General features: G+C 33.3%; 1 protein-coding gene and 1 long non-coding RNA gene across 3 annotated transcripts in view; one reads left to right on the plus strand and one right to left on the minus strand.

The window, feature by feature from the left end:
* Nucleotides 1–21,322, plus strand: part of MYOZ2 (myozenin 2) — a 39,698-nt gene extending 18,376 nt beyond the window's left edge. For both annotated transcript variants that reach the window (XM_063107935.1, XM_063107936.1), the window contains exons 4-6: nucleotides 5,239–5,368; nucleotides 7,303–7,486; nucleotides 20,886–21,322. In XM_063107935.1, the coding sequence (XP_062964005.1) occupies nucleotides 5,239–5,368; nucleotides 7,303–7,486; nucleotides 20,886–21,120 (549 nt within the window). In that variant the 3' untranslated portion in view covers nucleotides 21,121–21,322. The remainder of the gene's footprint in view (nucleotides 1–5,238; nucleotides 5,369–7,302; nucleotides 7,487–20,885) is intronic.
* LOC134386028 (uncharacterized) overlaps nucleotides 1–21,942 on the minus strand; it is a 56,952-nt gene that overhangs the window by 15,363 nt on the left and 19,647 nt on the right. The window lies entirely within an intron of this gene.

The following is a 21,942-nucleotide window of genomic DNA, read 5'->3' on the forward strand; positions in this document are numbered from 1 at the left end:
AAAAATGTCCTTATGCACATAACATATTCTACTATTACCAGCATTTTGAATTATTAATGATAATCTTATATACCTGCAGTCAAATGTTCTGGTTATATAAAATGTATAAGATATGTCTTGGCAATTTTTCACTATTTCTGGAAGATTGGGCACTAAATAAATAAAATAGTCCCAAACAGGCATATTGAAATAAACAATTAAATGCTGATAAATAACTCAGAGCAATAAACAATAAATCTGTATGCAATGAAGTCACATCTCACTGAGTTACATAACATACTCTGAAGTCTGATGAAATGTACTTTCTTCCTATTCAAGGAAGTATGTTGATTTTATTTAAGCAAAACCATAATAAAGAATACCAAACTCAGCTCTCAGAATCCTAGCTATCTTGGCACTAACAACTATTATGGTATAATTAAAGAAACTCTGGCCTGGGAACCAGAAGAGCAAGGTTTGGTCCCCACTGTGCCATCAGCGGTGTGATTTGGAGTTAATTTACAAGTTTCTTTGCCTTTCTGGATTTCTTTTCTCATTTATAAAATAAGGGCATGAATTCAAATGCTCTCTAAGGTGCTTCTGGCTTTACTGATCTGTATGGTCTCTGATCTTAATTCTAAAAGTTTGCTGCACAATAAATCATTGAGGATGAGAGCAAGCCAAATATATGATGATATATTCATTTTGTCAAGGCACTAGATTGCATCTTGGAACATTGTTACTATAAAAGGAGTTTTAAAAATAGCATTGGTCCCATGTCTATTTCTATTCATTCGTTTATACTTTTGGCAAATATTTATTAAGTGCCTATTATCCTCTAGATACTATGCTGCGAGCTCAAAGAGAAATATTACAGCCTGTGTCTAATGATGGAGACAGCAAACGACATTGAAAGACACAGAGCAACTGTTAATTCACAATTTGTCCTCAAATCATCTTTATATAGTTTATATCACATTAACCCAATTCGCTGACTACGTTTTCTGGAATAAGCTTTTACTTTTACTGCTTCCCTTGATCTATAGATATTGTCAAAGTAATGATTTTACTTATCTTTATATATTTCTTATTTTATTATAATGTTTAGGGCCTCATATAGATGAAAATATAAACCAACTCCCTAGTAATCAGTGCCATTTGTTCAAATACTAAGCATCATTTTAAAAATAGAAAAAAATAAGTGCAGCTTTGAGCTCACTCTGCTGTTAAGGGATGTTGGTAAATTCAAGCCACATACTTTCTGTGACACAAGCAATAATAATAGGATATGTACGTTCTTAAAAAGAAATGAAGGGGCCGAGCCCGTGGCGCACTTGGTAGAGTGCTGCGCTGGGAGCGCGGCGACGCTCCCGCCGTGGGTTCGGATCCTATATAGGACTGACCAGTGCACTCACTGGCTGAGTGCCAGTCATGAAAAAACGACAAAAAAAAAAAAAAAAAAAGAAAAGAAATGAAGAAACATTGCTTGCTACATGAGCCAATTTTGAAGCCAATTTTGAAGTTCATGAACTGATATACTTCTTAAACAAAAAAGCAAAAAAGGAGATGGGTGAAAAAAATAAGCATTCAAAGAAAAATAAAATTGAAGGATTATTCATGAAAATTAAAATTTTCTTCTATGAATTACTGCAAAATGATATTGGACTTTTTGAAATCTCTGGAAATCTTAAATAATACTGGAAGTACATTATAAAAAGTAATTATGAAATAAGACCAAACAAAATATATTGGGATTCAGAATATCTATTCATTTTGTTTGAAAAATAACATCTACTCTGTATTTGGCACAATGCATAGAACAAACAAAAAAGCTACTCTTTTATTTCTATTGATATTTCAACAGAAATCATGTAATATACATTACAGGTGTGTTTTTCACTTAACATTTTTATAATCTATAAGTTACTGCTCTAGTTTTATTTTCTTTAGGGTCAACTTAACTGAGATAAAAAGAAACAAATTTTCATTTGTCTTTCCAACTTTTCTGAAGGTAATCACAGATGATGAAATCCTATAATTTAAGGCTCAAGTCAGTCACTACCTAACCATTATAAGGCTTTGCTTGTATACTTAATGATGATAATAGAGGTATTGGGTGTCTCCTGATAATTAATGACTAACTAGAAAGAGTTGATTTTCCTGCTCATCATTAATCTCTAGAAAAAGGTTACAAAAGTTTAAAAATTCTTAAAAATTAATGTAGGTAGAATTATTTGTAACTTTAGGTGAAATTTATTTCATGAATACATTCTAGAAATTTTAGAAAAGTAATTCTTTATGCACTGTACATTTAAACTTCCTATATTCATCTCAACTGCCTTCTTATTTATAATTAAAGTTGGCAGAAACTTTCCATTTTTTAAGAGGTGGCCTAGGTTAAAAAAAAGAAAAAATAATAATCTAGTGAATTATTTAGTCAAATTCTCAAGATAGGAGCTAAGTTCCAACTGTAAAATATTCAATTATATATATATATTCAAAAGTGCTTTATCTTTAGCAATCAATTATTTAAAATAATCTTTAGTTATAACATTATATTAGAACTAAAGAAAACGAATACAAAAGAAAAATGGTGACTGAGTAGGTTTAAACCAGATTATAAACTAGTTGGGGACCCAAAACGACATAAATGTATTAACAGAGTTCAGCTAATGAGAAGAAATAAGAAAGATCATGAAAGGGAGGTACATACATTAAAGTATTGAGATTAAATAAAATTAAATTAAAATATGGAGGCATTTTTTGTGGGTTCAGTTAGTCAGAAAGGAGAGGGAAATTTTAAGATGGGTCTTAGAGAAAACCTAGGATTTGGTTTGGTGAAGAACAGGAGGGAGAACATTCCAAGCAGATGAAACAGCGTGGGTAAAGCGACTGTGCGGGAACGAGTACGGCACATGTTAACAATGGGGAACTGGCTCAAGGAAGGGTGCAAGAAGGCATTAGAGGTAATATTTATTAAGTGAGTGCAAGATCTTGATTACCAAGTGTAAGAGTCTGCATTTTATTCAGTAGACAATAAGGAATGATTTCTAACTGAAGTAATGCCATACTCAGAAGCATTAGTATTCAGGCTGACTAAAAGAGAAATGCTCAGAAGGAAGATGAACAGAAGGAAGACTATCGTGTTAGATAAAAGTAGGTACAAATAAGAAAGATGACATTTTTAAAAAGATCATAGAAAAAAAATTAGCTGGACTTGGTGATTTATTCACTAAAACTTCAGCAAATATTCACTAACTGTTTTTGCTATATAAGGCACCAAACTAGGCCTTGTAAAAGATGAGTAAAATAAAATTCTCTGTTCTCAAGTAGCTAACAAGCTAGTAAATAAAACAGGACACAAAAGATGACTTAAAAGGTGAATGATATGGGAGTGGCAAGAAGAAAGAACTTTTGACTGGAGAGTGAGGGGGAATCAGAGAGGGAGTGGTTTTTAAATCAGGACAGATCTGACCATGGTAACGAGAGAGAGGGTGTCTCTTGCTACTGGAACTCCTATGATCAAAGAATCAAAGGTAGGAAAGCATACAAGATAATGGGAGATTCATAAGTGGTTTAGTTTGAAGCTTAGGGTACAACTTTAAAAACTGAAGAGAGATGAGACTACATAGGCAGGTCTGAGTTCAAGGTTAAAACACTTAGGGTTTATTCAGTATGCAATAAAGTGTGAACATGATAGTGAGTTTGCAATTAGGTATGCAATGTTTAAAGTTTTAATATTTTTGCTACAAATTTTAACCTCAGGCAGAGACAGCTACGAGAACAGTTCTTCCCAAAATATGTCCTTTAAAATTCTACTTGAGATTAAATCCTTTTGTTTAAAAAGCTATTCTTTGAAAATGTATATGTTCCTGGAAAGTTAGTACGTCATATCAGATTATCAATATTTTACAAATATTTTTCCATAAAGAGTTCATTTTACCATTGACATATCTGATCTGATTAAAGGAGGGCTTTGATAAAGCAGATGAAAGAACAAAAGATTAAATTTAGACTACTCATTTGAAAGTAGACTGCTTTTGGATGCTGCAGAGATTAAGATGAGTGCAAAAGACACTTAGGGAGTGGCTGTGTGTGGGTGAGGCATGAAAACAGGGGTAAACTTTATTTCCTTCATAATTTTATAAGGTGAGGCTCTTAATTTATGGCCTTTAATTATTGTAAGTACTTGAATTTAAGAACAAAATAGTCTTTTATCCTTAAATTTCCATAAAGTTAAATATAAATATAAAATGTAAAGGTGTATTTTAAAATGAAACCATAAATATGGAAATAAAAAAATTGGTAAATATATTCTGCATATGTCACACAGAAAAAAGTCAAAATTGGTCTCTATTCGCTAAATTTGCTCTTACTAATTTTTCTTTCTGAAGTTAATTTGACCTTATGCAGTCTTTCTTTTTAAAGTACACATTATATCCTACATATAATTTGAACAATGTTTATTATAAGGATAAGGCCTAGGCATACTTCTGAGGTCATAATCTATTACAATGTCTATTTTCCTCTCTTAAAATACAAATTGAATGTTTTAAAGGTATAATATTATTGCCATAGAATAAATCCTAAATCATAATAAAACCAATTCACCTAAAACTTAAAAGACCAATGTCTCTTTTCTGCATTTCATTTTCTAAAAATCACAAATTCTTCCTTCTACAAGTCCATGAAACATAAAGTACAAATGGTATTGTTTAATTGTTTTGTTTTTGTTTTTGTTTTCTAATTTTTGTTACATATGACTACTATTACAAGTCTCAGATTAAATTTTTAAACTTTCTACATATTAAAGTATCTATTAAAGCCCAACTATAAAATACAATGGTAATGTAAGAATTACTGAGCCACATCTTTGGCCAATATGCTCTGCATTATTAGACTCAGAAAAATTTTAAAATTAAATACTTTTATCTCATAGGGATGTTGTGAACAGAAAATTAAATAATTGATATGAAGCAGTAGACACAGTGCCTGGCACACAGTAAGGCTCAATTAATCTAAGCTTTAGTTATTATTAAGTGGATTGTTATCATAAAACAGATCTTAGATTGCTATCAGTAAAATTTCTCATTCAACTGCTCAACCATATTACCATGTAAATTATTGAGGCCCGTGAAACAGTGAAATGGCATTGTATTTAAATTCTAAATAATACAGATGGAGTCTTGCAATATACACCCCTATTAGTGTACTTGCATTTTTGAGTTTTCAGCAGAGTTTACTTTTGATCAAATACAGCACAATATTGCTATGCAGAATGGGAAACTGGATGAAAGCAATTTAGAGGGTGGTTCACAGCAAGCCCCGTTGACTCCTCCGAACACCCCGGATCCACGAAGCCCTCCGAATCCAGACAACATTGCTCCAGGTAACTAATCTCCTTAAATAAAAAAAAATTGTAAATAAAATTGCTGTGTGCTTAAAGATATGACTCAAGTCATTTGAAGCCTTATTAAGCGGTGTTTAAATGATATAGCTTTTCTCATTAAATATCTGTTTTGTGGATAAGTGCAAGAAAAATGTAAAAATTTAGACCCAAAGAAATTACGTAAAACAATTATAGTAGCCATATGTTCCTTCAGATGTCCATCGTGTTTTTTGGCAAGCACCTGTTATACTGAAAATTAGTCATTGGTAATTATATTAAAATTTGATTTTATGGGGACTGTACAATTGATGAAATACTGTGATATATTGTCTTTAATTTCACAATAACTTCATAACATATTAATTGCAATCCTTGTTTTACAAATTAAGAAACTGAAGGTATGAATGCTTATGAGACTTGATGAAGAATTAAACCCAGGTCTTGTACCAAATTTACGAATGCTTCAGTGAGGTGACCTTGTGGAGATTGCTTTCATTATTCTCTGCTCTCTCAAAGGACTTTAAATGCAGTCTCTTTAGAGTGTATATCTGTTTATTATCTTAAAAGAGAAGCAAATCCTTATCCAGCCAGACTATATTACTTAGAAATGTTGTTAGATATTGAAATATAAAATCCTTCAAAAATTATATTATCTATTTAGACAATAACTTGTCAAAATAACTTACAGCAAGTGTCTTTGAAAATTCAAGTATTTCCTGAAGAGTAATGCATAAAGTAGATTTTTAAATTTTCAATAATGTTGACATTAGAGATATCTGTCATATTAAAAATAAACAGTAAATTTAGCAAAATTATTCCTAGAATTCTTCTCAAAGGTAATACTATTTTTGAAAATATGTAAGTAAAGCAACTGTATAATATTAAATCTTATTTAAAAATAAGTTGAGTGTTAGTTATTGTTGAGCTTAGATTCATTAGAGTGTTCTTATTGCACACAAAGAGAAAAACTATTGATAGACCTGGTAAAATAACATTGAAGTAGATCAGTTAGACAAAAATTAAAAATACTTAGAATTCTGAAATGAACTATTGCAATAAAGTTTGCCAGTAGCTTTCAACCAAATGTCATGGCAGAAAAGCAGGTAGCAGGTTCTATATAGCATTAACCACATGGGAGAAGAAACAAGCTTCAGAATCAGAAAAGACCTGGATTCAACCCTGTCTCCTTTCTACCCCTTCCCATTTTACAACTGTGGTGACAAAGAAAATAAATATCTTAGGGCCTCAGATTCCTCAATCTGTAAAATAAGAAACACAAATCTTACTGCCTAGGGTTGTTATGAAAATTAAGTGTGGTGATATAAATTTAGTCCCTAACATGTAATAAGTACTCAGCTAAAGTTAATTATTTCCCTATCTACCTTCACGTCTTTCCTAGTCAATAGAATCCATACATATTCTTTTAGCTTCAATCACTGTACTGCAACCTGTTGCTTTCTAATTTTTGGAGTTTTTTTTTTTTTTAATAGGAAAGAGAGAGGACCTATGGAAAAGTTAATGTTCATACAGTTTGGTACTCTCATCACTTAGTTAGAACTTTTGGTATATAATCATCACTATGGAATTGCAAAATGAATAGAAGAATTAATCTCTATCCTTAAGGAATTCATACATTAAGAATAGACACAGTACATACTTGAATAAGTATATACTAAGATGATCAAGGAAAAAATAACTGTATGATTTGGAAAAATTACACATTAAAAATGTGGGTTCTTTTGAAAATTCCATAAGCTTAAAGGAGTTTTAAGACGTCTAACACTTTCAGACTGCTGTTTTCTGGGGAATCATAAAAAGGATGTATTCTTCATAAGTTTAACCCAGCATGAAAAATTAAACATGGTAAAATGTTAGGTGGAGTTTAGTAATTCTCCTGCACTCTGTTTACTTATTCTTGCTATATTTTTCCAAAGGATATTCTGGACCACTGAAGGAAATTCCTCCTGAAAAATTCAACACCACAGCTGTCCCTAAGTACTATCAGTCTCCCTGGGAACAGGCCATTAGCAGTGATCCAGAGCTTTTAGAGGCTTTATACCCTAAACTTTTCCAGCCTGAAGGAAAGGCAGAACTGCCTGATTACAGGAGCTTTAACAGGTAATCCAATTATACTGGGTGACACTGTTGGCATGTCATACCAAGATTTTTCCATCACTGTACAGAGGACTAAATCCTCTGGTAGAAAAAAATATTTTCTTTTAAGAAAAGAATCTAAATAGGAATATAAGATATCTTCAAAGCCTAGGCAAGAACTCATTTTTGCAATATTACTAATATTTTTAAACTTGGTCCTTTTTAGTATAAAAATGAAGAAAATGATTCAGAAACTATCATTGTTATAACATCAAGATTATCCCCCAACACTTTAAAAATGTTATTTTAATAATAATTGCTAACTCAAAGGTTGATATTAATTTATGTGTTGCTTCAAATGACAGTGCTGCTTAAAAATTTTAGAAATAATTCACATCCAGGGCTTTGTGAATTATTGTGTAAATCCAGATTCCAATTTACATTTTTGCAGGCTTTAGACCAGATTAAAGGTAATTTAGAGACTTAGTGGCCCCAGATTCAAGCACACAAACAAACCAAAACTTATGATACCAAAATATTGCCAAAAATATCTGTAGTACAGATTATACATGGGCATCTGTTTTTCCCTATTATTTATTTTTTATGATCTCCATAGAGATTTTGGATATTTTTAATGGCCTCATAATCCATTCTTTGATAAGTTTGCTTTCATTTTAGAGTAAAATATATCTACCATGTTATCTCACACCCACAAAAAAATTAGACTCAATTTATAGGCTACTTAATAACTGTTAATTTAAGGAATAAATCTTTACTTACAAAAAAAAAATTCCACATAGACTGCATTTAAATAGTAATCTTCTTTGGTACTTTTAATTATTGTACTGTAAGAATTTTAGTTTTCACACACTACTATAGTAGTATTACACCTATTGTATAAATGAGATGTACCATAGAACTTAAAGAGGGTCGAGGAGTGGCAGGGAAGAGGTTGAAGGCCCATTCTAATCAATGATAAAATGTTTTTCCGAAATGAGAGTGTAGAAAATTACAAAATATAAAACACTAAGGAAAAATGGAAAATAGTGAAATACTTCAGGCTTTATTTTTGAGATTCGTATTTAAGAGATATAGTAAGACTTTTCTGTGTCCTGTGGCTTCAGTACCTCATACCTGCTGAGCAGCTTGCTTCTACTTCTACAGACACACCGGTGTATTGGGGTCAGTTATAAAGAGATGCGTAATGATCGTATAAATACTAAGTGAGTACTATATTAATGGGCAAAATACCATCCAATAGGAAATGTAGCTCCCTGTGTTAAATTGAAGCTTTTGTAAATGTAACATTGTGTGTGTGTGTGTGTGTGTGTGTGTGTGTGTGTGTGTGTCAGAGAGAGAAAGAAAAGGAGAGAATTTAACCTGCTAATGCATCTTCTTTACTTGAGAAAATTTTATTCCTTTTTATGTATATATCAACATAGAAATAAAAAGTTAAGGGCTACATTTAATCAATATGACTGTGTATTCTTAGACTCCTTATTATCATTAAATAGCATTAACAGATGAAATAAAACATAAGGTGATATGTAGACATCCCAAACAGGTAGCTTTAAGATACTTTCTGTCCTTAAAGTATATGCACAAGGGCATACAAAATTTAAAGCTTTGTCCATTACAAGCATTGCTTTAGAAGTCTGCTTAACAAATAAACACTGTGATCATATCTTTGGTTTAAATGCTTGCTAAATGAGTAAGATTATAAAAAGTCACATAGGTAGGAATTCTATTTCCAGCTATGGCAGATTAGTTTATATCAGAACAACTTCATGAAAATAATTAGAAAAGCTAATTTTTAAAAAATGATTGAAAAGCTACCAAGGAAGTGGGTACTTGAGGGCCAAGATCCTGGAGATGAGGAAAATTTAGAAATGTGTCAGCACCACACTCAGCCAGTGAGCGAACCGGCCATCCGTATATGGGATCCGAACCCGGGGCCTTGGTGTTATCAGCACCGCACTCTTCCGAGTGAGCCACGGGCCGGCCCAAAATTTAGAAATGTGAACCCAACAGTTGGTACCATTTTTCTTCCCTTGAGGCACTTACTAATTCATTGGCCACAGCTATAAGGCTGAGAATCTGAGCAAACCTTTGGGCAATTTCAAGTCTGTAAGACCAAAAATAGGAGGAGGAGCCCTGGTGAATATTCCAAGCTTTCAGCTGGGAACCCTAAAGGGTTATACCATTGGAGTAAAGTGAACAAGTAATAGGTCAGCCTTCACAAAACTAAATGCTGCTCCCAGTCAACACAGCCTTAGATTGAACAAAGCCCACTTCCCCTAAATCAAACTGCCTGCTGTGACAAAAGTAAATCCTCTCTGGAAAGAAAATGACACCATTCAGAAATTCAAATTATCTCTACATTTTTATTCTTTTTTCTTTTTTATTGTGGTAAAATAAACAACACAAAATTTACTGTCTTAACCATTTTCAAATGTACACTTCTGTGTCATTAAATACATTCATAATGTTGGGCAATCATGACCACCATCCATCTTCACAACTCTTTTTATCTTGTAAAACAGAAACTCTATACAAATTAAACAATTACTATCCATTCCACCCTTCCCCCAGCCCTTGACAACCACCATTCTGCTTTCTGTCTCTATGATTTTTACTACTCTAAGTGCCTCAAATAAGTGGAATCATACGGTATTTGTCTTTTGTGACTGGCTTATTTCACTTAGCATAATGTCCTTAAGTTTTAAAAAATATTTTCTAGGTTTATATTACCATAAAATTCAAAATATTACTACTAAGGGCAAGAGGGGGAAGTGATTGGGCAGAAACATATATAGGGCTCTGGAATAGCTCTTAATATGTGTAGTCATCCCAAGATTGCTCATTTTATATATATTATGTACATTTTCATAAGGTTTTCTGTACATGTGTTATACTGAATGATAGAAATGGTTTTTTTAATCTCAATAAATAGAATTAATGGCAGATTAGACACAGCTAAAGAGAGGATTGGTAAACTCATGTAGAAAATGTTCCGGATGAAAGACAGAGAAAAAAAGATCCAAATGCAAGAAAACAGCAGGAGACACAGTTGGAGGAGTAATAAAAATGCCAATATATGTGTATGATTATAGTCTAAGGAGCAAATAAAAGAGAACAATATTGGAAGAATTAATGGCCAAGAATTTTTCAAACTGACAAAAGTTCAGGAAGTACTACTCAACCCAAGAAGGGTAAATGCAAAGTGAACCACACAAAGGCACATGATTGTAAACTAAAGACAACAGGAAAATATTAAAGCTCAGGAATGAAAGACACATTACTTTAAAAGGAGTAAAAATAAGATAGTTGATTTCCCAACTGAAATCATGGAAAATAATAGAATAACACCTTTAAAATAATGAATTAAATAACTGCCAACCTATTATTCAATATCCACTGAAAATATTCTTTAAAGCTAAGCGTTAAAATAAAACATATTTACATACACATTTTCAGACAGAGACATTGTTTGTTGACACCTTTTGGACAACAAGATAAGAATAATAAAATATCTTTTAAAAATAAAATGTAATAAGTATCATTTTCCCTTGTTTATTAAGCAATTCAACATGTTATTACATTAAGATTTTATTCTGATACATCTATTTTTTTCATTTTTGCAAAAATAAATGGGAGCAACAGAGAGAGGGAGAAATAAGCATTTTCCAGATATTCCCAAAGTCCTTGCAAAGAATAAAATAACACTATTTGGTAGTCCCACATTATCATATATAATTATTAAATATTGTTAATAAAGCATAGAAGGGTAAGATGTAGTCTAATATACAGCAGTAATAATGGCTAGATGATAATTGGCTCCCAAGTCTAATCACAATTTCAAAATGGCACAGAGTTTAATACAATTTTGTATTCTTGTACTGCTTTTGAGTATATTCAAATTTTATGCAATATATTCAAATAATACTCTATTAAACCCCTGTAACAAGTGAAAAAAGTAAACTGGGAGCAAGGAAGCTCCCAGCTCTGCTTCAAAAGGCTGTGTAACTTTAGGTATGTCACTTAGCCTCTCCTATCTTAATTTCCTTATCTATAAAATAAATTCTATGATTACATGATTAAGTACCTTTAAATAGTATGTATATAAGCTATTTAGTAGCATAATTTATTTTAATTTCTATATAATCATTTTAGCTACTCCTTTAGATTATAGAATAATTAGTAATTATTATGAGTGTATTATATGCCTGGCACTTACTTTCTACAAATGCAATCCCATCACTGATCAAATGAAATAAAAAAGAAAGCATCTATTAATTGTGAATCTAAGAGTAACAGGCTTATTATTCATTACACAGATGACAAAGTGTAAAAATCATTTTAAGTTATACTTGTATTTGAAGAATTTATATTATGGGAATTATAGAGATGCACAGTTATCATTCAGTAGATTTCAAATCTTTCTGTGGAAATTTTTGCTTCACTAACTTTGACTAACACTTGAAACTATTTTCAGAGATCTTAAAAATCTTAAAGGAGTCTCCCACTTTGAATGCATAATTTCTCTGTGAATGAACTCTTTAATTTGTGCGTAAGGGCAATGAAATTCAAACAAATAGTTTCAATGGTACCAAAGAAAAGAAAACTGTTTTCCAAACAGCAACCTTTGACTTTATCTGTGGTAGGAGGTAGGAGATAGGTGATGTAACGGAAGGGAATGTTTTCATTTACAAGAGAAGAAAATGATCCACAAATTGGAAGGGAAAAACAAAACAAAACAAAAACAGAACCAGATAAAAAGGGAAAAAGCAATCCACAAAAGGCCAAACCCAAATATTGAATTTTAGTGCAGAGGAATATTTCTTCTTTAATTCAGAAAAATAAATAAATGAGTAAAATTCATTTTGGAATTAATAAATACAAGATTAATTGATCAAATTCAGCTTAAATCTAGAAATATTCTACTCCAGTTTCTTGTATCTTATGGGTAATGATTCATTCCTAAGATCCCAGTAATGGGTGTGCATACTATGTCCCACGTTTAAAAGGGCCATGCTAGGTTTAATGCTGTGTTGTTCCTGTAAGGCAATTCTATTTTTAAATTTATTTTTTATTTTGACATTTACTTGTACATATTTGTGGGGTACAGTGTATTGTTTCAATACATTCATATATCGCACTATGATTCACTTAGTGTAAATAGCATAGTTTTGTACCTGTTAGTAGGCCACGACTTCCCCTCCCCACCCATCCCCAAATCTGATAATCATTATTCTGCTCTCTAATTCTATGAGAACCACTTTTTTTTTAAGATTCCACATGAGGGGGGTCACGTGGTATTTATCTTTTTGTGCCTGACTTATTTCACTTAACATGATGGTTTCCAGTTCCATCCATGTTGCTGTGAATGATAGGATATTTCTTTTTATAGCTGAATAGTATTCCACTGTGTATATATACCACAGTTCTTTTTATCCATTCATCCACTCATGGGCATTTAGGTTGATTACATCTCTTGGCTATTGTGAACAGCATTGCGATGAGCATGGAAGTACAGGTGTCTTTTTGATGTATTAATTTCATTTCCTTTGGGTATATACCCAGTAGTGGGATAGCTGGATTGTAAAGAAGATATTTTTAGTTCTCTGAAGAACCTCCATGCTGTTTTCCACAATGGCTGTACCAATTTACATCACCACCAACAATGTAGGGGAGTTCCCTTTTCTCTGCATTTTCACTGGCATTTTTTATTTCCTGTCTTGTTGATAATAGTCAAGATGATATCTCATTGTGGTTTTAATTTGCATTTCTCTGATGATCAGTGATTTTGAACATTTTTTTCATGTGTTTGTTGGCCTTTTGTATGTCTTCTTTTGAGAAATGTCTGTTCAGGTCCTTTGTCCATTTTTTAATTGGGTTACTTGTTTTTTTGCTCTTGAATTCCTTATATATTCTGGATATTAGCCCCTTGTCTGATGTGTAAATTGTCTCTTCACTTTGTTGATAGTGTCCCTTGCTGTGCTGAAACTTTTTAGTTTGATGTAGTCCCTTTTGTGTATTTTTTCTTAGTTGCTATGTCTTTGTAGTATTGCTCAAAAAAGCACTGCCCAGTCCTATTTCATGTAGTGTTTCCTCTATGTTTTTTTTTTCTAGTAGTTTCATAATTTGGGGTCTCAAATTCAGGTCTTTAATCCATTTTGAGTTGATTTTTGTGTAGGGTGAGAGATAGGGGTCTAGTTTCAATCTTCTGCATGTGCATATCTAGTTTTCCCAGCACCATTTACTGAAGAGGCTGTCCTTTCCCCACTGAATATTCCTGGCACCTTTGTTGAAAATCAGTTGGCTGTAAGTATGTGGGTTTATTTCTGGGCTCTCTATTCTGTTCCATTTGTCCATTTGTCTATTTTTATGCCAGTACCATGCTGTTTTGGTTACTACAGATTTATGGTATACTTAAAAGTGAGGAAGTATGATGCCTCCAACTTTGCTCTTTTTGTTCAAGATTGCTTTAGCTGTACGAGGTCTTCTATGGTTCCATACAAATTTCAGGATAATTTTTTTCTATATCCATGAAGAATGTCATTGATATTTTGATATGGATTGTGTTGAATGTGTAGATTGCTTTGGGTAATATGGTCATTTTGAAGGTGTTAATTCTTCCAAGCCAAGAACATGGAACATCTTTCCATTTATTTGTGTCCTCTTCAATTTTTTTCAATGATGTCATATAGTTTTCATTGCAGAGGTCTTTCACCTCCTTGGTTAAAAGTACTTCTAGGTATTTCATTTTTTTTTATAGCTATTGTGAACGGGATTACTTTCCTGATTCCTTCTTCAGCTATTTCATTATTGGCATATAGGAGGGCTACTGATTTTTGTGTGTTGATCTTGTATCCTGCCACTATACTGAATTCATTTATTAGTTCTAGTAATTTTTTAGTGGAGTCTTTAGGGTTTTCTACATATTGATGATCATATCATCTGTAAATAGGGATTATCTGACTTCCTCCTTTCTTGTTCTGAATAGAACTTCTAGTACTATATCACATAAGAGTAGGGAAAGCGAGCATCCTTGTTTTATTCCATATCTTAGAGGAAAAGCCTCCCATTTTTTGTCCATTCAATATAATAGCTGTGGGTTTGTCATATATGGCCTATATTGTGTTGAGGTACATTCCTTCTATACCCAATTTGTTGAGTGTTTTTATCATGATGTGTTGTTGGATTTTATCAAATGATTTTTCTGCATGTACTGAAATGATTATATGGTTTTTTTTCTTCATTCTGTTGTTATGATGTATCATGTTTATTGATTTGTGTATGTTGAACCAATCTTGTATCCCTGTGATGAATCCCATTTAATCATGGTTAATGATCCTTTTAATGTGTTGTTGGATTCTGTTTGTTAGTATTTTATTGAGGATCTTTGCTTCTGTGTTCATTAGGGATATTGGTCTTCAGTTTTCTTTTGTTGTATCTTTTTCTGGTTTTGGTATGAGGTTAATATTGGCCTTGTAGAATGAGTTTGAAAGTATTCCCTCCTCTTCAATTTTTTGGAAGAGTTTTAGAGGAATTGGTATTAGTTCTTCTTTAAATGTTTGGTAGAATTCAGCAGTGAAGCCATCTGGTCCTGGGGACTTCTTTGCTGGGAGACTTTTTATTATTGCTTTTATCTTATTACTTGTTATTGGTCTATTTAGGTTTTCTAATTTTTCATGATTCAACCTTGGTATGTTGTATGTGTCCAGGAATTTCATGAAATTCTCAGTAAGTTTTGAATAAGGGGCCCTGTGTTTTCATTTTTGCTCTTGGTCCTGAAAATTATGTAGCTGGTCCTGTTCCCAGGCTCTAAGTTTGAGAAGAATTTCCTGCTCACCGGGCAGACTAAGGTGCTTTTTACCCTAGGCTTCTCTGCAGTCAGGACATTCTTACCTTAGAGCAACTAGCTTATTCCATGTGTTTTTCCCCTCATGTTTCACTCTTTGCGAGCTCTTTAAGGTTGAGATCTACTACAGTCTTCTTGTCTTTGATTCCTTAGCACATAGCAGAGTGTCTAGACATGCTAAGAAATCTGTTGTTTGTTGTATATATAAATGGATGAATCAAGAAATGAACACACAGTTGATATAAAATGGCAAGTTTCTAAAATGATAAAATACTGTCTTGGATATCTTGAACTCCAGAAATAAGTTTTCTTTTGTACTGTATCAAATTTAAGTCACATAGGCTCTCCAAGCCACTAAATCAAACAACAATATGTGAGACACTGAATCAGCTAGCCATGTCATGAATGTGATAACAACCTGATTTGACATCATTTAGACACAGCCCAAGTATGTTGAGATTCCTAAAAACACTGCTCTTAGAAAGTGATCTGAGACAGCCCAGTTGTCCTCAAGGATTATTTCATGGGGTATGGTATAGATGTAACTGTCTCATATTAATAGAATTCTAGTGAGTCTGGCTGCTTGGGTTCAAATCTTGGTTTCACAACTTTAAAGGTGAGTGACTTTGGGCAAGTCATTTAACTCATTTGTGTCTGTAAAAAGGGGTATAAATAGAACCAACTCATGAGGTTGTTGTGAGGATTTAATGAGCCAATCATGTAAAGCCTTTGGTACTCAAAGTGTGGTCACAGACCAACACACTGACATCACCTGGGAACTGGTCAGAAATGCAGAATCTCAGGGTCCACCCTGACTGAATTAGCATTTGCAGTTTAACAAGAGCCAAATGTGATTCTTATACCAATAGAGTTTGAGAAACACTTAAAACAATGTCTGGTATGTAGTACTCACCTCTTAATACCAACACAATGGGGATTAAGTTTCAACACATGAATTTTAGGACACAAACCATACTAGTGTCTCAAACAGTACCTGGCGTGTACTAGGTGCTCTTTAAATATCTACACTGAGTGATGAACAGATTCTACATACTGATTAGGGAATCATGTGGTCTGTTTGGTATTTCAGATCAGCTAGTCTGACTCCAGAATCCCATTTCTTAGATTGTTCTATTTTTTGTGTGCTGTTCTATAAACTCTGTCTTGTTTACTTTTATCACCTGTGGTGAACTGGTAGGGAGAAATCCTATTTTAACTTCTCCCCATCATTCTTTTTAGGTCAGTCAAATGTATACACTGTATAAACAATCTCTCTAATTATTAAATTCAAGAACAAAACATTAACTTCTGATTCCCACCTATACATGGGAGAATGAGAAATACAACCTCTTTACTCCACCCCCCGTCTCCTGCCCACCAGCCAATACTTGTTAATTTAATCTGCATACCACTATTTGCTTGTCTGCCATATAAATATTTTAAATTAGACAAATCTTCTTTTCAAGAATAGTAGCTGGCTTTGGTAATTAATTTGCATGATCATAATTTTTAAAGTGGCTTTTATTGTCATTGCCAGTACTTTTTACATTATGACTTCACTTGATTTAATTATCTATCCATCAGTTAGCGGGAATATGTCTTCAAGTAGTTCTCTTAGGAAGGAGACACCAATCTGAGTTTGTGCATATCTAGGATATATATATATATTTACCTTGGCTCATGAATAATTACTTGGTCACAGCCTTTTCTGCCCAACACCCACTCAACATACTATCTCTTGGTATTTAATGTTTTGGAAAAGATTTTTTTTTTTTTTTTTTTTCATGACCGGCACTCAGCCAGTGAGTGCACCGGTCATTCCTATATAGGATCCGAACCCGTGCGGGAGCGTCACCGTGCTCCCAGTGCAGCACTCTACCGAGTGCGCCACGGGCTCGGCCCTGGAAAAGATTTTGACTGGCCTGATTTTTGTTCCTCCTCTACATTCCCTGCCCTTCTCCCTGCATGCATGGCTCACTATATTAAAAACATTAAAATTCTGCCAAGGAATACCTAGGTAGTATTTCTTTCTTTCTTCTTTTTTTTCCTTTTCTTTTAACTTTGCCTAGAGTTTGGAGACTCCTTTTCCTATATAAATCTTCTTCAACTCAGGAAAGTTGTCTTCCCATCATAACTTTGATTCATGATTGTGACTCTAATATTCTGTTTCCTTCCTTTGCAAGCTTGAATATTCTCTATCTTGACTCTCATGTATTTTATTTTTTATCATATTGCCTGCTTCTTGTGTATTCTGGGAGAGTTCTTCTACATAATTATGTCTGAGAAAAATAAATAAAACTTTACTATCTTCTCAATAGATTGCAAGTTTCTTGAGAGTAAATACCGTGGCTTTCATTTCTACTTATTTGCTTCCAGTACATTCTGGGAAAACAGTGGATATTTATAATTACCATTTGGTTTCCTTAGATGGACTAAGACATTGTCTGGCAATAAAGGCATATAAAATTACTAGAAAAAAATGTGGCAAAGTACTGAAAAGTTGGAATATGGAGGCTATCTCTAGTATACTTGTATATTTATTAAACATGAGGCAAACAAGAATCTAGAATTCAGTACACAAAGAAAAGGATCAAAACCCACGTTATATACAGGCAAATGACAAACAAAAAAATTACAAATTTAGCAAATCTGATATCTGATTTTATATAGACTAAACTTTAGGAATGCATTATTATTATGAAACTACCGATACTGCAGAGTTTAAAAAGTTGAAGAACAGATTATCCAGTGAATATTTAAAATAAGATTCTATTGTTTTAGAAGTTTGTTACTAAATTTTCAAATCAATGTGTATAATTTCAAATGTTTTAGAACTAACCCAATATGGTTTTCAGAAGTTTTTTGGAATTATTTTCTCTGCTATGCATAATAATAATTTTTAAAAAGAGGACAGTGTCAAATTACATAGTAAGTTAAAGCAACATAAAACACTTCTCATGCCACTGATGACACTTTGAAACAAAATGTGACAATTAAACTCTGCAGTCCCCACAGGCTGTACTAAACATTCATCATTGCTAAGAACAAACATATTTAGCTCCCACCAAATTCGTTGGGTAAAGGATGTAAGGCCTGAAGCTTGAAATGCTGTTGTTTTTACTCCACTTCTAGCAGTGAAGTGCTGGGAACATCTACACAGTCCTTTCTTAATTCACTAGTCACAAAGAGGCAACTGGAAAGTAATGGAATCACATTTGTAGAACCCTGTACATATTAATGCCTTTATTACTTCTTTAATACAAGGCAAACAGAAATTAAGATATTCAAGATAGTGACTGAACTACAAAAAAATGAGGTCTCTTCCAGGTTTCTAAATAATCTCCACAATACTGGAGAATCTATGTAGTCTTACCAGTTCCTGTTGTCCATATGTTTATGAGGATCTTTCAGGTACAATGCATTATACAAGTATATTTTAATGAATTACAAACACACATCAAAGAAAAATTCCAATTCTCTTGGAGATAAGAAATAAGGCAGACTTACCATGGATGTAATGAATGATGGAAAATAAGGTCACAGGGCAGATGTAAATGCAAGGGCACTTCAAAGAGTTCATGAAAAGATTTGTATTATCTTTTTAATTCTATTTTTCCATGAACTTTTTGAAGTACCTTCATAGAATCCATGGAAACATGGAAACTTAGGGGAGGAATGCTTACTTCTGGCTGTGGGAGATGGGAAAAACTACAAGAAGAAAGTTAAATGTGAGTTAGAACTTAAAGAGGATTTAGAAATGTAGTAGTAAAGCTCAAAATACTGAGAGAGCGAGAAAAAGAGAGAGAGAGAGAGAGTATAAGTAAAGGCAATGAGGTAGTAGAGCATAAAATGGGAAGAGCAAGCAGTTATTCAATGTCCTGGAACAACAGGTGCCTGAAAGAATAGGGCAAAACCTGAATGAATGACCTCTCCACTGGGATGTCTAAATTATGTTTTCCACCCAGGCACCAAATCTGTTTTTTCGGTCTCCCACTAGCCAGTTGCTAAAAGTCTAAACCCAGGAATTATCCTTGATTTCTGTTTCCCTCACAATATTTATCGAATTTATCAGCAAATTCAGTTGACAGTACCTCTGAAACACACCATGAGACCACCCACTTCTTTCGATCTTCACAGAAAACGTCTGGAATCCAAGCCATCATTTCTTGCTTGAATTGCTATACTCTTTTCTCCTTCCACTCTTGTCCTCTTATAATCTCTTCACACAGCAAAAGAAGCCAGAATGATCTTTATAAAATTTATTCAGATTATTCACAATGGTTTCCCTTCACACTTAGAAGGAAATCCATATTCCTTACTTGGACAAAACCCCAGACAATCCACCTTTCTGTCCCCTCTTCCCTATAACCCACCCTCACCTACTAATCTGGAAACATAGACCTTCTGTCTTTTCCTGAACATGCCAACTTCTGCCTTAGGATCCTTGCATTAGCTATTTCCTCTACAGGAAATGCTGATGTGCTTTAGCCATACTGTACATGGCTAACTTTTGACCTTGAGATGGCAGTTTATATGTCACTTCTTGAGAGAAGTCTTCCCTGATGATTAAGTCTAAAGTAACTATTGAGTCATTCAGTTATTCACCATTACATCACCCTATTTTAACTTTCTGCATAACTTCTATCACTACTTGATGTTTTTCTATGTGTTTATGTTTATTTTCTGTCTCCTTCACTAGAATATAAGAGCTGAGATTTTATTCTGTTCACTTAGAACTGTGCCTGGCACTGAATGAATAAATTAATTAATGCCTAAATCAAACAAAGCTAGAAAATTATGTGGGCTCCTGAAAGCCAATTTAAGGAAGTTGGACTATATTCAGAAAACAATTGGAAGCATTTTGAGGTTTTTGAGGTGGAGATACAAAGATGCAAAAGACATACTTCTTGCCTTAGAAGAGTTTAAAATTCACAGATAACTCAAACCAAACTATATTCTTAAAGAGAAGCTGATAATATAAAGTACCGTATCATAGCATAAGACAATTGATGCTACAGGAATTTGGCTAAGGGACTGTGGGCTGGGATAGTTAGAGGGAAGTCAGAACAAAAAGATCACAGGACATATACAAGTAGAGAGAAGGTAGGGAGGAAACATCATTTCTTGTTTTTTTGGCAGCTGGCTGGGATCTAAACCCTTGACCTTGATGTTACAAGGTAGCACACTAACCAACTGAGCAACTGGCCAGCCCAGAAATATCTTAAATAGGGGGAACATTGTTAGCAAAGGCACAGAGGCAAGAAACATTTGTGATGAGCTCAGGGTACAGGGAATAGATTAGTTTCGTCCAAAACTAAGAGTACATACAAAGGGTATTTATACTAATTTGTTGCCAATATCTGTTTTTATCATAAAAGCATGGTCCTTAAATGGAAATACTTACCTCAGAGGTAAAGAACTGAAAACCATACGTAGGATATAAATGTGCCCATAAAATCATGAATTAAACATGCCCATAAAATTATGTATTAAATTGTTTTCTATTTTCTGGCCAATAAATTTGAATATTAATAAGTATTTCTTTTTCATTTCCCACAGAGTTGCCACCCCATTTGGAGGTTTTGAAAAAGCATCAAAAATGGTTAAATTCAAAGTTCCAGATTTTGAGCTACTACTGTTAACAGATCCCAGGTTCATGGCCTTTGCCAATCCTCTTTCTGGCAGACGGTCCTTTAATAGGACTCCTAAGGGATGGATATCTGAGAATATTCCTATAGTGATAACAACTGAACCTACAGAGGATACCACTGTACCAGAATCAGAAGACCTATGAAAAGAAAGTTGTATGTGCCACAGAAACCTCTGAATATAAAAGTTGCTGTTTTATTACTCTACTTACTTGCAAAGCCACTTACGTTCATTATTAGTAGCAATCATTTAACAGCAATTTAGCAATTTTCCTTTTATAGCATTTCATTTCATTCTCAGATCAAACACTAATAAGCAATTAAAAATCTTATTTTAAAAAACCTTAACTCACTTGTCTTTATTCACAATATTGTTTTCACATGGTTTAAACAATCCAGCCTTATCATGGCAAAAGTTCAGATGGAAGAGTAACAGACAACAAAAGTTTTATCTTTGTTTCATTTAATTTATTCCAGAATAAGTTTTTCAAGTGGAATCTAGAACCAAAATACAGTGCAAATATGTAGACTCATTCAAAGTTTTATCTAAGGAATGAAAACTATGGAAGAGTATGTACAGATGTTATTGATGGAGAAAAGGGTTGGGTGACTCCTTTCTGGTGACCATGATGAAATAGTATGTCCAGATGAAGCCTTTTCATTAGTCATTCTTAAAATTCTAAAGTGGTTTGTACTTTTGAACGTGCTTTGAATCATTGGGTAATTATTCTGAATGGCATTCTCCAGAGTTTAATTAGATTAGCATATTTGTTTGGTATTAAGTCAGGGAGACTGAGACAATGACTCAAGGAATGTCCTACTACTATGGTTTTAATGACCAAGTTGTGCTTAGAATTCAAGTTCCACAAACCCCAGGGCTTTGCATTGATTAGGTTCAACTTTATGTAAGTGTTTTTAGAAGTGTAAGAACAAATAAAATGCACATTAATATATGTATAAATAATATA

The sequence above is a fragment of the Cynocephalus volans genome, chromosome 9, assembly GCF_027409185.1.
Source record: "Cynocephalus volans isolate mCynVol1 chromosome 9, mCynVol1.pri, whole genome shotgun sequence".
In the NCBI taxonomy this organism is placed as follows: Eukaryota; Metazoa; Chordata; class Mammalia; order Dermoptera; family Cynocephalidae; genus Cynocephalus; species Cynocephalus volans.